The sequence below is a fragment of the Peromyscus leucopus genome, chromosome 14 (genome assembly GCF_004664715.2).
Source record: "Peromyscus leucopus breed LL Stock chromosome 14, UCI_PerLeu_2.1, whole genome shotgun sequence".
NCBI lineage: Eukaryota > Metazoa > Chordata > Mammalia > Rodentia > Cricetidae > Peromyscus > Peromyscus leucopus.
This window is the reverse complement of record NC_051075.1, coordinates 90,106,223-90,125,257: the sequence shown is the minus strand read 5'-3', so window position 1 is coordinate 90,125,257 and position 19,035 is coordinate 90,106,223. Positions and strand designations below refer to the sequence as shown.

At 42.5% G+C, this 19,035-nt stretch overlaps 1 protein-coding gene across 9 annotated transcripts in view; it reads right to left on the bottom strand.

Annotated features, from left to right (window-relative positions):
- Unc13c (unc-13 homolog C) overlaps positions 1-19,035 on the bottom strand; it is a 435,177-nt gene that overhangs the window by 396,085 nt on the left and 20,057 nt on the right. For all 9 annotated transcript variants that reach the window (XM_028865275.2, XM_028865283.2, XM_028865248.2 and 6 more), the window contains one exon: positions 10,474-13,704. In XM_028865275.2, coding sequence (XP_028721108.1) covers positions 10,474-13,444 — 2,971 coding nt within the window. In that variant the 5' untranslated portion in view covers positions 13,445-13,704. The remainder of the gene's footprint in view (positions 1-10,473; positions 13,705-19,035) is intronic.

Genomic DNA, 19,035 nt, shown 5'->3' with positions numbered 1-19,035 from the left:
CATCGAAAACAGTGTTGTTGTCTAGAGGGTGAATAACTTAGCAGCTTAGCAGATAATACCAGACATGGCACTTTGGTCTAGGGGATCTTATCTAGGAGATACTATGGGTGTTATGTCTCTGACTCCTTTAAACTTTGTGTTAAGTTGCTGGGGAAATGGCCCTGTGTTTGAGAGCACTGGCTGCTCTTCCAGAGGACCCACATTCAATTCTCAGCACCTACATGGAAGCTTGTAACTGTGGGTAACTCCAGTCCCAGGTGATCTAACACCCACTTCTGGCCTCCTCAGGTACTGCATGCATATGGTACACAGACATACATGGCAGACAAAACATCCATACACATAAAATTTAAAAAAAAAAGATAAGGTAAGTATATTAAAGGAATAAAATTCATATTGGAGCTTCGTCCCCAAGGCAACAAGACTGAAGTATAGTCTTCTATGTGTAATTGGACCAGGAGGGATCTACCTTTGTGAGTGACATCTGTCACCCTTACTAAAGACTTCCAGAGAGTGGTTTTCTCCCTCATCCTGCCCCTTTGCCATGTGAGAACTGAGTGCTCCCTCTTCTGGTGGATGCACCCAGTTCTATCGTGGAAATAGAATACAGCCCTCCCCAGGCACTAGAATCTCCTGACACCTTTTCTTTCATGTCCTTTGGGACTGTGAGAAATGAAGCTCTGCTCCTTACAAATTAAACAAACTCAGGTACTTTTTATTCTTAGCAACACAAACAACTAAGACCAAGGGTAAGAAGATGCTAGAAGTCCCATTTACATCCACACCTTTTGCCCTGGTGCTTTTGATATAAACAACTGGGGATTTTCTCTACTACTTCTGATTTTTTATTGTATTTATTTTATGTGTATGAATGATTTTCCTACATGTGTCTGTGCACCACATGCATGTAGCACCTCCAGAGGACAGAAGAGGGCTGAGGATCCTATGGAGTTACAAGTGGTTGTAAGCCTCCAGGTACATGGTCCTGGGGTCCTCTGCAAAAACAGTAAGTGTTCTTAATTAAGCGCTGAGCCATCTCTCTCTCCAGACCCCTGCTGAACTATCTCTCTGGGCCCACTAATAATTTCTAATCCAACTGACCTTCCTGCCTTAGACCATTTTTAAATCCACTTTGATCTAGATTGCAATTAGTTTCATCCTTTTCAGTTACATCCCCATTGTTCATGAGAGTGTGTATTAAAAACCACAGCAGGGAGAGATATTTGCACCCTGGCTCCCCTTTAAGGGAGATCACCATGTGAGCTACAGCCATCTTCACAGCCTAAGGATCTGCTTTCTTATCAGCAAAAGGAGGACATTAATAGTCTTGGCGAGGAGGCCTTGATTTTGGTCCTGTTATACAGCAAAGGCAGAAACAAGACACATTCATGATATTAATTAATGTGTGTGTGTGTGTGTGTGTGTGTGTGTGTGTGTGAGTGAGTGTGTGTGTGTTTCTATAGCCACTGGAAGCAGGGATAAGGGGTGAGGAAGTGTGGGGAGTTGGAGTACAGAGCACGAGGAAGAGGCAAGGTAAGTAGTGCTCCTGAGACGGCCGCTGCAGACAGTGGAGCTGGCCTAGCTATGACTCCTCGGGCTCCTTGAAACAGCCCTGAGTACTGAAGGGTGGGGATCTGTGGTTGTTCAGAATCTACTGACCTTTGCTCAATGAACAGTGCTGAGGGGATGTCTGACCTCAGAGAGACAGAAGCAGAGCTCTGCAAGGATGAAGATGCCTACCTGAGTGAAAGGCAGGGTGGAGCATGGTTGTGGGCTATGGGACACTAAAGCTGTAGCTGCGATCAGAGGCGGGCTGAAGGTGGCCTCTTGGGGTTCTGGAGACATCTTCAGCACCTCCAGAGCTGGTATGCAGAGGTGGGTGGCAATGTGCTAAGTACTTGACACTGTTGCAGAGTTCAGGGTGAATTAATTATGAGTGATTTTATGACTTTCTGTTATAATTTTATTGTTAGCAATATCTAATGATTAAACAACAATAACTAAATGATCATACCATTAGCCATCTATTTAGTTAATGACTTTTTTCCTGTGGTGGTTTTTCTTTTATTTCTAACCACAATGTCACACACACTATACATTCAACTTGGTGCTAATAAGTGGCTCTCACAGACAGCTGAATTGCAGTTTGAAGAGGCACTTACTTGTTCCCATAACAGGAAGCCCAGGAAATGATTTCGAATAGCCTTCATTTGTACTCTGATTGTATCAAGTAAAGAATTCATATTGGATTGGGAGTATAAGTTTGTGCATGTATATGCGTTCAAATGCATACATGCATGGGTGTGTATGTGTGAAGGCCAGGCCAATATCAAGTGTCTTCTCAGTTACTTTCCACCTTATTTTCTGACACAGGATCTCTCACATCACATGGAACTTGTTGATTAAGCTGGACCGGCTGGCCACCAAGACCCAAGCATCCTCCTTTATCCATCTCCCTAGTTTCAAGCTTACCACTACATCCAGATATTAGATGAGTGTTGGGGATCCAAACTCAGCCCCGTATGATTGTGCAGCAAGCTCTTTACTGACAGAGCCATCTCCCTAGCTCGGGATGCATATTCTTTTATCTTGTGTTTTCCCATCTGTCCACCCAGAGTTCAACATACCCAGTGAATAGTGCTTCACTTGGCTTAGTTATCTTTGGTGGTGTTGCCCTTCCCCAGAGATATTAACAACCTGGATGGTCCAGGCAGGTGTATGTTCCTGTGTTTCACGAGGACATTAAGAATCACAGCTATTAGGCCCACTCCAGTTCCATAAAGCTGCCCGAACACAGCTGTTCTGAGATTGAAATATCAGAAGTAATCGTGTAATTGATCACTTTCCCAAATGCATTCTGGACCATTAGTTTAGCTTACAGGTGAATTGCCCTGGAAGGTAATCAGAGCATTTGGCTTCTGCTCATATTTCTCAGAAATAGTTTATGATCTGAGACAGAAGTCATCATGCCTGTTAGGTAGGCTGGCTTCTGCTGCTAATTTACTGTCGGAACAAAAGCTTATCTTGCTGCTAAGCACTACTTATTTTCTTCATTTCACAGGAAGGATGGCTTATCTTCATTTAAAACATGGGGCCTGAGCCACACAGAAGTTAAACAACTTGTGAACAGTCCCACACCATAGGGTGACTGCAGGTACTGTGCCCTTGACCCCCACATATGTCTGCCCCAGCGCTGGCTACTGTGGATCATCGGAAGAGATGATAAAGGTACAGGGGGACCTTGCAGCTTGGGTCAGGAGGCAGTAGGGAGGAATGCTTTGCAAGAACTGTGGGCCTCACTGCGCTCTTGGACCCCATGCTAAAAATAGTACAAACACAGTGACATCTCGACAGTTCTGCAAATTTGTATGTATCTCTACTACAGGGAAGTGGCAGATTGGGAGAGGGCAGGGTGTGAAGGCAGGAGGTTGTTTGGAAGGATCACATCAAGTCCAGGCAAGAAAGAACTGAGTGATAAGATGAAGGCAGAGAAGACAGTTGAATAACATTGCTCATGCTGACTTTGGGCCCTGTTGGTATTACCTACCTTTAGAGACCTAAGATTGACTTTCATATATACATGAGGCTTCCCGAGGGCTTCCTTTAGATTATCTAAGAGTCAGAAAAAACCAGACCTGATGAACAGGACATGGAACAAGTTCTCATGCCATCCATACTATTTTCTTTAACAGATGCTTGTCCTAGGTGGCTGGGGAAATCAATCAGGGGATAAAGTATTTGCCATGCAAGTGTGAGGATCTGAGTTGGGATCTTCACCACCCATGTGGAAGCCATGTCAGTAGTGTGTACTTATAATCCCAGCACTGAGAGGAAGAGATGAGCAAATCCTGGGGGCTTGCTGGCCAACCAGTTTAGCTGATACAGTGAGCTCCAGGTGCAGTAAGAGACCCTGCCTCAAAAAGGAAAGGCAGAAAATAATAGAGGAAGACACCTTCTATCAGTCTTTAGCCTCCACATATACAAGTACATATGAACTCAATTACATTTAAACTCCTGTACACACACACACACACACACACACACACACACGAAGAATACAAATGGCCAAAGGTAATGAAAACACCACTCAACACCCTCACCTTCACCATTGGCACAGTGTTAGCTGAAGTCTTCTGCCCTGTTACAATATCTATTATCAGAAAGATGAATGATAAGCACTAAGAAGGTCATGGAGAAAAACACACTTTACATTGCCAGTGAGAAATATGTAGCTAGGTTGGAAAACAGCAGGGAAAAGCTCAAATAGAAGAGCATGGCATCCAGTATTCCCAGTCTGGAGACATGCAAAGGGATTCAAATCAGCATATTAAGAAGTGATCTGCACTCCTGTGTTCATGCTAGCAGCCTCTCACTCACAACTGCCTGTAACTCCATTTTCAGGAGATCCAACACCCTCTTCTTGTGGCAATCATACACACACACACACACACACACACACACACACACACACACACACACACACACAAAGAGCGAGAGACAGAGACAGAGAGACAGACAGTGATGGAGAGAGACAGAAGTTAAAAATCAAAGGAAATCTTAAAAGAAATACACTACTCTAAATCTATAGAATTGAACAGTAATTACCATAAAAATCAAATTCAGTCAGTGGTGGCAAGATGAATAGATATTGGGAACATTGTACAGAGTAAAATAAGTCAGGCTCAGAAAAATGAGAGCTGTATTATTTCATGTTTTTGAAATGTACATCTCTGAGAGACAGAGAGCAGAAAGCTTGTGAGCAGATGCTGAAAGGACCAAGGAGGAGGAAGGACAGAGAACAGATGTTGCACAAAGGGTAAGATGATTCAGGAATGTGATGTTGCAAGATGACCACAGTGTGACATTCAAGATTGTTAAAGGAATATATTTTTAATATTCTTCCCACAGAAATGATAAGTCAATAGGATGAAGGATATGCTAATTAGCTTGACTGCTGTGCCTAGATCAAAATACCATTATGGACTCCATCAATATATACAGTACTGTTAACTAAAAGCTTTTGAAAGGATAATTACATTATAGACAGTTCTAGAATATTAAGAGCAAGTGGTTCTCGGCCCAAATGCATTATACATTTCATACCTGGATTTAGTTGGCTTCTACTGTTACCAATATCAATATGCTTGGTTTGGAGGAAGATTCAAGGAATGGAGGAGAGAACGGGGAGAGAGATGCAGGTATATGTGTATGTGAGAGAGAGAAGGGATGAGGGATGGAGGGAGAAAGAGACAGAAACTTCCTTGAGTTTTCAGATAACAGCTATAAGTTGGTAAGAATAAGAGGTATTTGTGGACGAAATTATCTACTGAATGATTTCTAATGAAAAATTTCTCAGTAGTTTTAACTAGATAAACTCTGATTAAAAACTATTTATTATTTTATGCATATGTGGCATGCCTGAGTGTATGTATGTGTACTACATGCATGCAGTATCTGAAGAACCAAGAAGAAGGTATAGGATTCCTTGCAACTGGAGTTACAGAAAGTTGTGAGTTGCCATGTATGTGCTCTGGGAACTGAGTCGGGGTCCTCTGCAAGAACAACAAGTACTCTTAACGACCAAGCCAACTCTCCAGCTTCCAAAGTAGATCATTTCTAAACTTTTCAAATTACACACAATTTAAAGGAGCAAACCTATTGCTTCTCTATAGTTTAATGTGTAGATATTACCAAATGCTTTTAATAAAATTTAAAAATCAGTCACTCTAGAGGGCTAGAAAAATCATTATTTGTTTTGTTGGGTTATTTTCTTTATCAGTTTAGAATATCATTAGCATATTTCTTTAGGCTGATTCTAAAAGGATATTAAAGGCTGATTTTAAAAGGATATTAAAGAGAATACTGTGTATAAGTATTGCAGTACAGCATTCAATGGTGCTCGGTGCTCTTCAGATGTGCACTGATAACCACCTGCCTCCCAACCAGCAAGAGCATATTAAAAGTCTGGCTCTGGCCTGGACTCTGGGTGAACCCCAGCTCTGGCCTGGACTCAGTGGGTGAACCCCAGCTCTGACCTGGACTCCATAGTAGAGTCTAGGTGACTCAATAACTGAGGACAGAAAGTCCCAGAGATATGACAGAAATACTTATTCTTTTTAGATATTAAGCTGGGCCTTGGGTAAAATAGCCCAGTTTTGGTTATATGTGGGCTACATCATCACTGAAAGAGCAGCCCACACACCCAATCTTCCTGCAGATGAGAGGTCCAAGCCAAAATGGGGAGAGTCACCATTTGATTGTAGTTTTCATAGTAAAAGCCAAGTAATTGTTGTTCATTATCTTGAAGTATATATAACCACAGAATACCAATTTTATTGAAAAAAAAAATGAGCTTGTAAGACTTCATCTCATTGGCCCAAGCTACATATTTATATAGGTGTATGTATGTACACGTACACACACATACACACACACACACACACACACACACACACACACACACACATACAGTAAAATGGGGTGATAAGCTTTCATCATGAACCATTCACGAAGTCACGACCTTAGCCACTGACCACCACGGAGGTTTGAAGTTGAACTCTACTCTGAATGTGGTGCCTGTCATTTAGCTCTCTTTCGTTTTCGTGTAAGCATGAAGCCAACACCTAACTCATGGCCTTTCTGTGGAAAGCTTAGTTGAGATTCTGGATTAGGGTTAGGAAGAGAAATAAGAAGCATGCGCACATACAAGGTGGACTCTAGGACCACAGAGATAGATAGACAAGAATTTAAAGGAGCCTGGAGTGAACGCTGGTTAGTGGCTAGTCCTGGGCTGGAGGTAGACATCAAAACATTTGTAGGATGACACTGAGTTTGTGCCAGCTATGCAAATGATAGCACCCAGCAGGGCCCAGTGACAGGGAAGATTTGGACCCATGGAGCCAGTTTTTTTGGCCATATAGAGTCTAAGGCATCTTATACTGTTGGGATGCTGATGGGGTGAATTTTTTTTTTTCTTTTCACAATATCATTACCAAGTAGCTGCAATCATTAAGGGTTTCTTGTCCTCTGGACTCTGAAGATAAAAGCTGAAATCATTCAAGTGTCCAAACATGCAATTTTGTGATACTATGTTTGGGGTTCTGTATCACACAGAGATTTCCAGCAAGATCTTTCTGGCCAGGTTTGTAATAAAAGACAGAGCTGCTGCCTAATGGGTACTGGGCAGCTATGGAAAGCCAGCCTGCAGGTACCTACCCAAGGCTCAGAGAGCAGATGGCCATGGGCACAAAACCATCATGGCGATTGGCACCTTGTTGGGTGCCTGGAGCAGGCAAGGGCCTGGAAAAGTCCTTCTCTGGCTGCCCTTCCCTCAGAAGCATATTGGGAGTGCAGGATGGGGAAAATGCCTGGTCACTGCCAAGTGGAGCTGAGCTGCCCTTTGAAATCTAGGCTACTGCAGCCTCCTGGGGAGCCAAGCTGGTGCCTTTCAGAAACAGAGTGGATCTTAAGGAAGAGTGTTCCGATTTCCTGCAGTGTGATGAATCCCCTCAGATTCCATTCAAAGCTGCCTCACAGGATGACAATAAGACGTGATTAGAGAGGGTTCTGAGTCCTCTGCAGATGTGCCTGCAGTACATGGCACAGCTTTGTCTGATTCAGAATTCTCATGTTGGTGATGGAGGCACTGTTAGTTTCGGCCACGGCAGCAGCCTGCCTCTGCCACCAAAGCAGTTTTAAATTACATCATCACCTGTCATCAGATGCCTTTCCACCGCCAACTACGTGACATGATACGTGCACCCCTTAGAAGTGCCCGCCAGGCACTGCTCACTCTCTTGCCTCTTGCTCCTCTCTTGCCTCTCTTCTTCCTCTAGTCTCTTCCCTGTTCTCTCTCTCTCTCTCTTTCTCTCTCTCTCTCTCCCTGCGTCTCTCAGGTCCCCACTCCAACATTAGCCTTTCTCTCTTCCATTCTCCCCCATCCCTCCCCCATAAACCTCTTTCACTAACTCTGTTGCCTTGGTGTATTTGCTTAGTGGCATACCTTGGCAGCCCCCCTGCAAAGGTACTCACTTTGCCTTTCTTTTTTATTTATTATTACAGGCACACCAATATGTGTTCTGAAAAGCACCACTGTTGACAGGGTGGAAGGGTCATTATCATAGCAATCAAATTTGTAGGATCCTGCTAATGTGGAATTTTCATTTTAAATTTAATTTTTAAATAAATTTATTGTATATATTTCTAAGACATAGTGAGATAGGTATAGATAGTAAAATGATTATAGTGAAACAAATTAGCATATTCATTACCTCATGGCCATGTGTGTCAAGAACATGAATCCAGAATACAGTAACTATACTCCACTCTGCTCATCCCTGGGCCATTGGATCCCAACTTGGCTCATCCCATGTATCTACCATTTGTTTCCTTTCCCTCGTGTCTTGCTCCCTCCTTCACACTCCCAGAGTCTGCTTACCACTGTTTTCTGTTTTACTGTCTTTCTCTCTGTTTTTGATTTCTTTTCCAAGTACTCAAGAGGGAACCCAGAGCTTCTCATGAGGTAGTTAATCGCTCTGGCAATGAGCTGTACTCAAGCCCTGCCTGCTTTTGTTAAGATGCTTCATATAAGTTGTCTCTTATGATATTCTTAGGTCTTGCGTTATTTGATAAGTGATAATCTAAAGGCCTGTCCATGCTGCAACAAATGGAAAGATATCCCTCCAGAAAGCTAAACAACATTCCCTGTTTATATACATCAGTTTCCCTTTTTAAAAACTAGGAGCACTGGCTGCTCTCGCAAAGGATCCAGATTTGGTTCCCAGTACCCACATGACAGCTCACAACAGCATGTAAATCCAGTTCCAGGGGATCCAATGCTCTCTTCTGGCTTCTGAGGGGACCAAGCTCACTGGTGGTGCTCAGACATATATGCACGAAAATTGCTGATAAACATAAATAATTATACTTTTTAAAGTTGAAGATCCACATTTGTCTTTTGAAACATATGGACTTGCCATATTTATGTTGTCTAATATTTCAAACTGATACCTTTAACTTGTTATATCCATTATATCACATTAAACACACACACACACACACACACACACACACACACAGACATACACACACCAGTTTAGACTTTAAGTAACATGCCAAATTCACAGTAAATTTAAAAAAAAATCCAATTTCTAGGCTCTATCTAAAAAAACTGTCAGCTGAATGTTACTGACAAGGACTTTCATCAAACCTTACTCTAATGGGGGATATTATTATTCTAATATAAATATATTTACATAACAATAACATTAGACTGTTGTGTATTTTCAAATCAGTTCTGAGTAGTTGAGAGCTGTCTCTATTATAAGTCATTACAAAGTTGCAGGCAGTTTTGGGGGAGAGAGAGCTAACTGACTTAGGTCTTGTATTATTTGATGACAAGAAGACTGCTGACTCAGCACCCTGCCCTTTCAGTGAGAAAGTGGGAAGTGAGGAGTTTTTGATGGCAAGGAAGCCACAATGAGCTACAAATCATTCTATAACAGAATTACAGAATAGCAGATTAATACTCGATCACATACGCCTTTAGAAAATATTATATAGAACAAATATTTTAGTGAAAGATGTCAGCACCGTAATCTGAGAACACATGAAAATATCAAAATTGCTTTAAAATGAGATTTTAAAATACTATCCCAAGTACTATAGGCATGCACATAAAATAAAATGTAAATAATTGAGTTGAGTGCAAATGAGGTTTAGTTAATAAACAAAATCAATAAACTCATATCTATCCACAGCTACTAAATCCCACATTCAAAATTGTTCCCCTAGGAAATTAAGAAACATAGATCAGTTCTTCTTCTCATTTTCATAATAGAGAAGCAACTTCTAAGCCACTCCGGAGAAAACTCCCCCATCTCACTCCTTACTAACACAAAGAATGGCTTCTGTCTGCACCAGGGCTTCCCAGGCTCCTAGCTCTATCACAATTTTTTCAGCTGATTTAGTCTGCATAAGGGAAGTTGACAATCATCCACAGGTCTGGCTCAGATTCACTGTGCAGGCCAGCTTCTCCTACCAGCAGCCTCCAAAGGAATGTTTATATTTGACCATCTATCCTCCCCAAATTTTTAAAATTAAATACTACTTTCTCCCCATCCCTGTGAACCTAGTGGGCCAAGGCTTGGATGCCAGGCTGCTTGGTCAAGAGTCCCTTTTCCCCTCAATGAATCCTGTACCTAGCACAAGAATCTTGATCCACCCACCGTGTATAGGGCTAGAGTTGGACTCATTTCATTTACAAACTATCTGAAATCTATTTTCACTTTTGTTGTGAATCCCACCTTGTTGAGAGAGCTATCTGAACAAAATGAAATTCTCTCCAGGACACATGCACATGGATTCAGTCTAGGTAAATTCCTTCTCCCAGGAAAGCTGAGACCATCCTGTACTACAGTACCAACAAGTGTTAAGACACAGTTAGCACGGAACTTAACATTTAAACTTGAGTACCTCCAGCCAGGATCTTCTCTTCCAGCTCTGCCATCTGCTTCTTATAGGCCCTTAGAGCTGCTTCTTTGAAGGAGGGTCGGATTCTCTTGGGCTTCATGACCTCCGGTTCCTCTACAGGGAGGTTTTGGTTTTCATCTTCTGCTAATTCCATTTCGACTGCTGGTTCGTTTAAAGTTTCCAGTTCTCCTTCACCTTCACTAATGATGTCATCTGCCTGCCCATCATAGCCCTCGTCTTGTGGGGTCTCATAAGGAGTTTCATATGAAGGGTGGTCATAGTCTTTTGTGTGTTCATCTACTTCGATGACACTAGTCCTGTTTTCTAGCTTAGCTAGGACTTGCTCCATCACTTCAACATAATCGGTCTCACTGTCAGCCACTGGTTCACTGTAGTCCTCCTCTTCCTCAGCTTTGTAGTAATAGGGTTCTGTGTAGATATCAGAGTCAAGGGTGGTACTTGAGTCATTTGCAGTGGATTGAGATAATGTCCGAAATCTCCCCATTAAGGAAGAGCCGCTGTCCTCGCCTGCACTGAGACTCTGTGTGCTCTTGTTCCACACTACTTCCAGGGCTGACTTCGCCCTCTGAAGTGTAGATCCAAATTTGGGGAACTTGAAAGTCTTGTCAGAAAGGTCAATGCTCAACCGACTGTGCCAGGACTTGGGTGGGGCACCCTCTGAATCATCGCTTTGCAATTCACTTTGACTTCGATACATCATAGATGGCTGGCTTTGGTTGGAATAGAGCTCATTAGAGTTGGTTTCCTGATAAGAATCATATGGGCCAACCCACTGGCCTTGCGGTTCATTATCCAATCCAGGGCATGGGGAGGAGTTGTCATCCTGGGTTAAATCATAGCTTTCAGAGTCATCTTGCAGGTCACTGTGGCACTTGCCCAGGTCATCTAGGTCTTTGCTGAAGACGTCTAGCTGTTGGTCAGATAAACTGTTGGTGTCATAGTCAAAAGGTTCCTGGGTGGATGAATCTAAACCAATATCAGCTCCTTGCTCTGCTTGGCTCCACTCCTTCCATGGAGACAGGTCCTCATGCAGTGACAGCTGGGAACCACTGTAATTACTTCGGTCTCCAGATGCACACACCATGCTGTTACTCATCCCACTGTCCACTGTTTCTGTGTTCTCAATTTCACTCTGCCCTTGCGCTGCTGGAATACTCCTATCCAAACCCTGGTCCTGAGGACTGTGGTACAAGGCCGACATGCCCTCCTGCTTCCTCTGCCAAAGTTCCCGGTCGGAAGAGGACAGGAGGGAGCTCCCATTAGTTCTACAGAAAAACTGGCTTTCGGAAAAATCCTCTGAGTACGACTGACACAATTTGGAAAAATCTGATTCAGAACGACTAAGTTTAGGAGTGAAGAAGTCACTCTGTGAGTGCCAGAGTGGCGTGGCCTCCACATAATGGGCTGTTGGCTTTTCGGGGGTATTTGATGCCGGCAGTTGTGAGGGCTGTTTATTGTAGTCTGACTTATGTGACGTTCTGTGGTTAGCTGCTTTGTTCTTAGAACGAGCACTGTGTGGCTTTGAGCTGGACTTAGAAGTGTTTCCTTTTGCCAGAGAGTCTGCAAAGCTGCTTCTGCTGACGTCAGACTCCAGCTCTCTGTCACTGTCATTGGGCGACAGCCAAGTGTTCTTCTTGGCTTTGGGCTCTGGCGTGGATAGCTTCATGTCCATGCTTTCGTATGTCTGGGAAGAAGGTAACCCCCCTTTCTCTTTCCGTTCTCTGATGTCGTAAGTCAGAATATCTGTGGAGATCCCAATGCCTGTGCCTTTGAGCTTATATGATTTCTTTAAGACAGAATCCCTTTGCTGGGGGGTTTCGAAGTATACTAGGATAGGTCGAGGTTTTGCATTTGGGCAATCCCTTTGCTGTCCTATCCTCTGAGCAAATTCAATTTTAATAGCATTTGGTACATCCGAGAAGCCCATTTTTTCTACAAGAATTTGGTACACCACGCTTTCAACGTATTCGTGTCTTTCTTCAGGCACATTTAAAAATCTCAGGCTTACCTTACTCCCCATGTGACCCAAGTGTTTAATATAATCGTGGATGTCTCTAGTTTCCCTCCTAGCCTGAACAAACCCTGTCCTCAGCTGTTCAATCTCGCTCTGGACAACCTCCACACTGCTGGAGATTTCGTCGATAGAGTACTTGAGAGCATTCACGTGCCCTCGGAGTTCGGAAAGTTCTGTTTCAATCTGACTTATTCCCTGAAGCTCTTTAAAGATCATTTCCATGACATCATGGGTTTGGCTAATGCACCCAGAGGAGCTGAACCCTGGCTCTAAGACATTTGTCTTTGGGTTCCGGGCAGTTCTATCTAAAGATTTGCTTCTTATGCCCCAGGTTTTCTTCACGGTGCTCAACTCTGAGTCTGAGGAGACACACTCTTGGCTCTTTTTCCATTTCCTCAGTTTCCGTAAAGCACCCAGTTTTAAGGTGTGGAGGGTGCGCTCCCCATCTGAGCTGCCCTCAGAAGGTGCCAGGCTGCTGGAACTCTTCCTGTTACGTCTGACAGGCATGGTGTGTGTTGACTGGACCTGGTTTTCTGTGCTGCTCCTTAGCTCATTGAAGGATTCAGAGTAGGAGCTCTCAATGGAAGACAGCTCCTGAAGCAGGTCTTCATCACTGTTGGTCACGGCTGTTTGCAGGCCATTGGCGATAGCAACTCTGTAACTGAATGTGGGTGACAGGGAGAAGTCTTTGTGACCTTCGTCGTCTTCTACGGAGAAGTTACGAGTGGATGAGCACTTCGAGATCTTTTTTACAGTGCTTTTCAGGGCATTAGACAATTTAGGAGGTTTAATGTGGCCAGCAGAAGGAAAATCTTGATCTTTTTTCTGCTGACTATTCTCTTTCTTTTTGGTTGTATTTCCCAATTTCTTTGTAAACATTCCTTTGCAGAGCTTATGTAGATAAGCTAAAATCAGGCTCTTGAAGAGACTGGCCACCATGGAGAGCAATGAGTGTGTGAGCTTTTCTAATCCAAGGAAGCGAACAAGGCACAGGGCTGGCAGTCTGTAAAGCCAAGGCCAGCATCACTGTTCAGAGGTGCCATCAACCACCAGACGGAGTCGCAAAGGCAGATGATGCCCCACTGGGAAGTCAAGGTTCTGTGGAATCCACTAGCCAAGCTCCTCCACTTGTGAAAGGCATTCTGTTCTGGAAGGGAGGTTTCATGGCTGTCTCATGTCCACCTAACTTCATGATGTGTCTGAAAAGAAAGGAATGCTGTGAGTACCAGAATTCAAGTCCCCATTCATCCCGTTCCCTACATTTCCCAAGGTATTTGTGGTATGTGAAGTGTGCAAAAGTGCAGAAGGGGTGTGTGGTTCTCCAAGTTTAAATAAAAATGCATTCATTATGAATTATAATACCCTTTCCTAAATCACTTATTGCCATTAAAATAGTGACAAAAGGTAATATGATTACTTTTAAACGTTGATAAAAATGACAATTTAAACAGGGTCGTATGCCATTCCCACTCTATTTCTTTTTCTAAACTCATATTTACTAACAGAACTATAAGGATATAAGCATATTCTCCCTACCCTAATCCCCAAATTCACCTCATTTGCATGATCCATGTTGATTAAGACTTTTTCCATATAGGCAAGACTTTTCGCGATAGAAATAACCTCTTGCTCTTATTATATTCAATGGTTGGGCATTCTTTAAACCAAGATTAAAATAATCAAAATTAATAAATGTTTCCAATGATGAATGAAAGCTAAGAGATCAATGTAGACATCAAATGGACCCTCATGAGTTGAAACACACTTTAAGGTTGTATTAGATTAAGCAGCGCAAAACAATAAAAAGAATAGTAAAATGGCTTTAAAACTAGAAATGCCAAAAGCAAAATGAGAACGTCCATGACTTGAATGAGCAGCATCAGCTTAAACAACTGATACAGCCTGCTGGCACATAACTGAAAACTCATCCTTGAGATTTATTAGGAATATCACCAGAGACAGACTCTCAAGCCACCAAACCAAATAGTACCACAGACGAAACAAGCATACAGACAATCAATAGATGACGGGCCAGAGTTCTTCCTGCCATTTGTTGATTGAAGTATGATTGACAGATGACCATGGTACCTTCATGACAGATTCTTTCTCAGACAACAGGAAGAAAAAGTCTGTATTTAGAGCCAATGGCTGCCTGGCACACTGATCCGTATGTGATAGACACTCAAAAGATTTATGGATTATTTTATCATTCAAATGTATCCCAGAATAACAATAACACCAAAGGCTTTGCTGGTTTTGAGGAATGCATTTGGGTAGATAAACAGCCTACATAATTCACTAAAGGATACATCATAATCTTCATGTAGTTTTTGGAGTCTACTGACTCTTCCTCTGTCTCCCTCCACTTGGAAATCTGCCAGTCTCCCTTCAGTCAGGCTCTGCAGGGACTTGGGAATACATGCTGTGGCAGAAAGCCAAGCTTCTCAAGGGAAAGGGTGTGTGACTGAGGAAGGCAGGAGAACAGAGGCAGAAAAGGAGACTAAAAATGCCCAAGCCTTACAGGACTCCTGCCTTGAGAATGCTGGTGCTCTTCTCTGAGATGTTTTCTGACTCATTTACAATTCCAAGCCAGAACTCATTTTCTACCAATAAATGGTGCTGAGCAATTGACTCCTGAATTAAGTGTGTTTAAAAAAAAAACTTTATTATGCATGTCTATGATCTCTCCTTATAAAGAAAAGACTTTGGAAAGTTAAGTTATCCTGGGATAAATGAATCATTTTCAATGAGTTTTGGTAGAATGAAGTGTTCTACCACTTTCTTTCAACTAAAACATCGTTTGCTGAGCCCACACATAGATATCTGTGTTTTGCTGAAATAAAAGTAGTAATTCTGTGAATGTGTCTGATGTTCTCACATTTGGTCTGCATGCCCTTCGTTGCTAGTTCAGAGTTGTCATTCTGGGTGAGAATACTTAGAAGAAGGACTATCCAAATCCCCACTAGATACCAGCCAAGAGTCTATAATGACCCAGAGGAACCACTTTGCTCTGTACTCTACCCACACAGAATGACTTGGCTGCTGTAGCCTTACATTCGTCTATACCTCAGTAGTTCAACGCTCTAAGGGCTCAGACCTAATGCACAGTTTAATCAGTTGATGGACACAAAGCTGGCATAATTGCATGGTGGGATAATGGGAGGTAGGGCTTGGTAGGAGAAAGCAAGTCAATGGGGAATATAATTTTGGTGACTATGTGGTGTCCTGGCGACCTCCTAGTATCATTTCCTGGTGGTCATGATGTGACCCTCCCTCAGCTCCCACCTCCATGGTCTCATGCCTCACTACAAAGCTAGACACAGAGCCAAGTGACCATGGACCAAACTTCTAATGTTTCCTCCATCCAGGGGTTGATGTCGGATATTTTTCCTAGGCATACAAAACTCTAATATATCTTCCTAACATTAAATTGTCTCTTCTTTCAAACACAAAATTTCTCCCAAACCAATACATTTAATATATGTAAATCCTTCTACTGAAATCATCCTGTGGTTGATTTCATTATTCAAGGGACAGCAGTTTGCCGATCACTGTATTTTTGATTCAGTAGTGTGAGTTTTTCTAAGACTCTCTTTTTGCCCCCAGGTTCTTCCCCTTGCCCTTCCCACCACATCTCGTGTGAATATCTATAAAATCCCCATGTATCTTAGACCTAAAAAAGTTCAGCTTCAGCCTGGTTGACCCTGGATTGTGTTACTTTCCCCGTGTTCCCTATAGTTCCTGACAGTATCTCCATCAAGAGGGCGTCACAATAACCATTTACATTAAATATTTTACCTATGTATCTGCCTTTCCAATGTGACTGTGAACTACTGACAAGAAAGGGCCGTGCTCTATTTAGCTTTAAATATTCATATTGCTGGCCACACCATATTTTCCCAATACTTACCAGCTAAATTAGTGAATACATAAACAGGAGAACACACTCACTAAAAAAAAAAAAAAAAAAAAAAACTAGTAAGTTGAACAGTAAAGGTTCAAAGAAGGCAGAAGTGACTGAACTTGACCCAAACAATTCAGAGAAGATGCAATTGGAAAGATGGTTATGGTGGGCCATACCTATAACTCCAGAACATGGAAGGATGAGGCAGGAGAATCATTGTACTAAGCCAGGCTGGAACACATAGTGATCTCTATCCAGGAAAACCTGGGACAAAGTGAGAATCTGTTTTTAAAACAAAAGCACCTTGATGGCTTCAGAGTCACTGATTTGACAATTGTCTGTGCTCAGTACAAAATGTGATATCAATATTCTCTACTCTGAGGTCCAGGGGACATTGTGGAAGGTGAGGTAACAGGACTCTAAGCAGGGACATCAGGAAAGGACTAAGAAATGCCATCTTCTGGGTGTGATGTGGTTACAATCATGAACACGCAGCAGCTGTGACCTGCAGAGGACTGCCCTGAGTGCACACACACACACACACGTACGCGCACGCACAGATACATACATACAGACTTGAGAGCAGGATGGGGACTATATTAGGAAGAAAAACAGGCTCAGTGGGAATGGGAGGCAATGAAATGATAGGGGATATGAAAACATTATATCGTACACAAGTGAGAAACTGTCAAAATTTACAAACTAATTTTACAAAGCAACAATATAATAACAAAATTAAAAAGAAATGAAAACAAAACAAACTTTGAGCTGAAGCCCAAGTACCAGAGGCACACAGGCTCTGTCCAAAGATGGAAGGAAGGCTGTCTTCCTTGTCCTGGGAAAAATGCCTATGTCAGGGATCAGTGGGTGGAGAAACCAGCCAGGATCTTGACAGTCTTAAATGTAGGTTAAATTCCACTTGGTGAGGAGGCAGTAATGGTCAATTGATTCCTGCACTGCCCTGGATACAGATTTCCTGCATGGTAATTCCAGTGTAGACACCCCACGGTGCGATCCTGAGAAGTGGCCAGCCTTCTCCTCTGTCTGAGCTTATTCATTAGGACATTGGGGTAGACACAGCACCTCTTGGGGAACTGTGAGGTGTAAAGGAGCTAACACATGTGGAGTTCTTAGAATGGTGTCTGAACACATGTCCCCCCTCACAGAAAATCTTAGCTGCTGTTAGGACAGAGGAGGGCAGTGGTAAGACAACAGAAGAACTAGTGTACAAGGGGTATCCAGTGAGACTGAGGCAGATGTGGGGTGCAACTTCAGAGGCCTTCTAAGTTAAAGAATGAGGTGAAGGATACAGACACTCTAGAGGAGCGAATGGACGGAATTCCTGACACCTTCTTCAGCCGCATGTTCTTGAGATTTCATCTTCCCACTTACTATGTCCCACACCCTCTCCTCCATTTCTGTCACAATCCCATAGCAAACCAGAGCTGATTCAGGAAGAGTGCTGTTGAATCCTCGATCAACCATGAGACTCATTTGAGACACGTGACCAGGGTAGGAAAGAAAGCTGATACGTAATGAGCATATGTTACACACCAGAAACTTAAATGATCACAACAATCCTCACTTTGCAGTTAAAATGAACAGTACCTGTGGTGCTGATGCAGCCCTTAGGATACACACATACACACACACATACACGTGTTCTCTCTCTCTCTCTCTCTCTCTCTCTCTCTCTCTCTCTCTCTGTTTTGCAGCTTAATGGCAAAATAAGATGCCATTCTGGTCAGGACAAAAATCAACAGAGAGAGAGGAAAGCGTGGGGTCAGGGAACAGAGCCAATACGTAGTCATCTAACTCTCAATCGCTGCTTTTTAAGAGCTTCCCTATAGTTCTGCCTTTGTTTTGTTTAATTTCATGGCATACATTATATTACATAATGAAATTTGAGAGTAAGAATTAAGATTTAGGGAGACAAACCTTGATGATTAAAACACTGGACTGTTGCTGTGGAAGGTCTTAAAGATAACATTTAATTATTAATTACTATATACCAACCGCTATAAAACTTATCTCATTTTTCATCTTTATAATATTTCCAGTAAAGAAGCTGAGGTGTTGAGCTTTGGGAAATTTGTGCTAGATCATGCAATTAATAAGCAACATCCCTATTCTCTCTAAGCCCCAGATTTAGATTAAGATATGAAAACTCTGAAACTTAGCCTTCATGATCAATAAGATATCATTTTTTATTGGTTAACAAACTCATTTTATAAGAGAACTGTTTAATGTGATTCAAGTTGGATAATCCTAGTGGACTGGAAAGTTAATCAACCTTTTAAAAAATAGCGATTCACTGTTAGATTGCTACCTAAACTGAGCTGAGCATTTTCAGGTCAAGACATGACTTTATGATTCTTACCAAAAGCATTCAAGTTGGACAGCTGAGAATTCAGAGTTAACTTTCATAGGAGAGAGGAAAGACAAAGAGGTGGGGCTGGTCATAATGCTGAGACCAGAGCAGCTGCCTCTCCAAGCCCCCACCTCTGGGCTAGAGCATGAACTGATTCAACTCTGACCTTGACTCTGTCCTGGGAGCCCCAAGCACATCACCTGATTTTTAGATGTTCTATTTACTTTTCTATTATCTGCTTAATTCTAGGCAGAT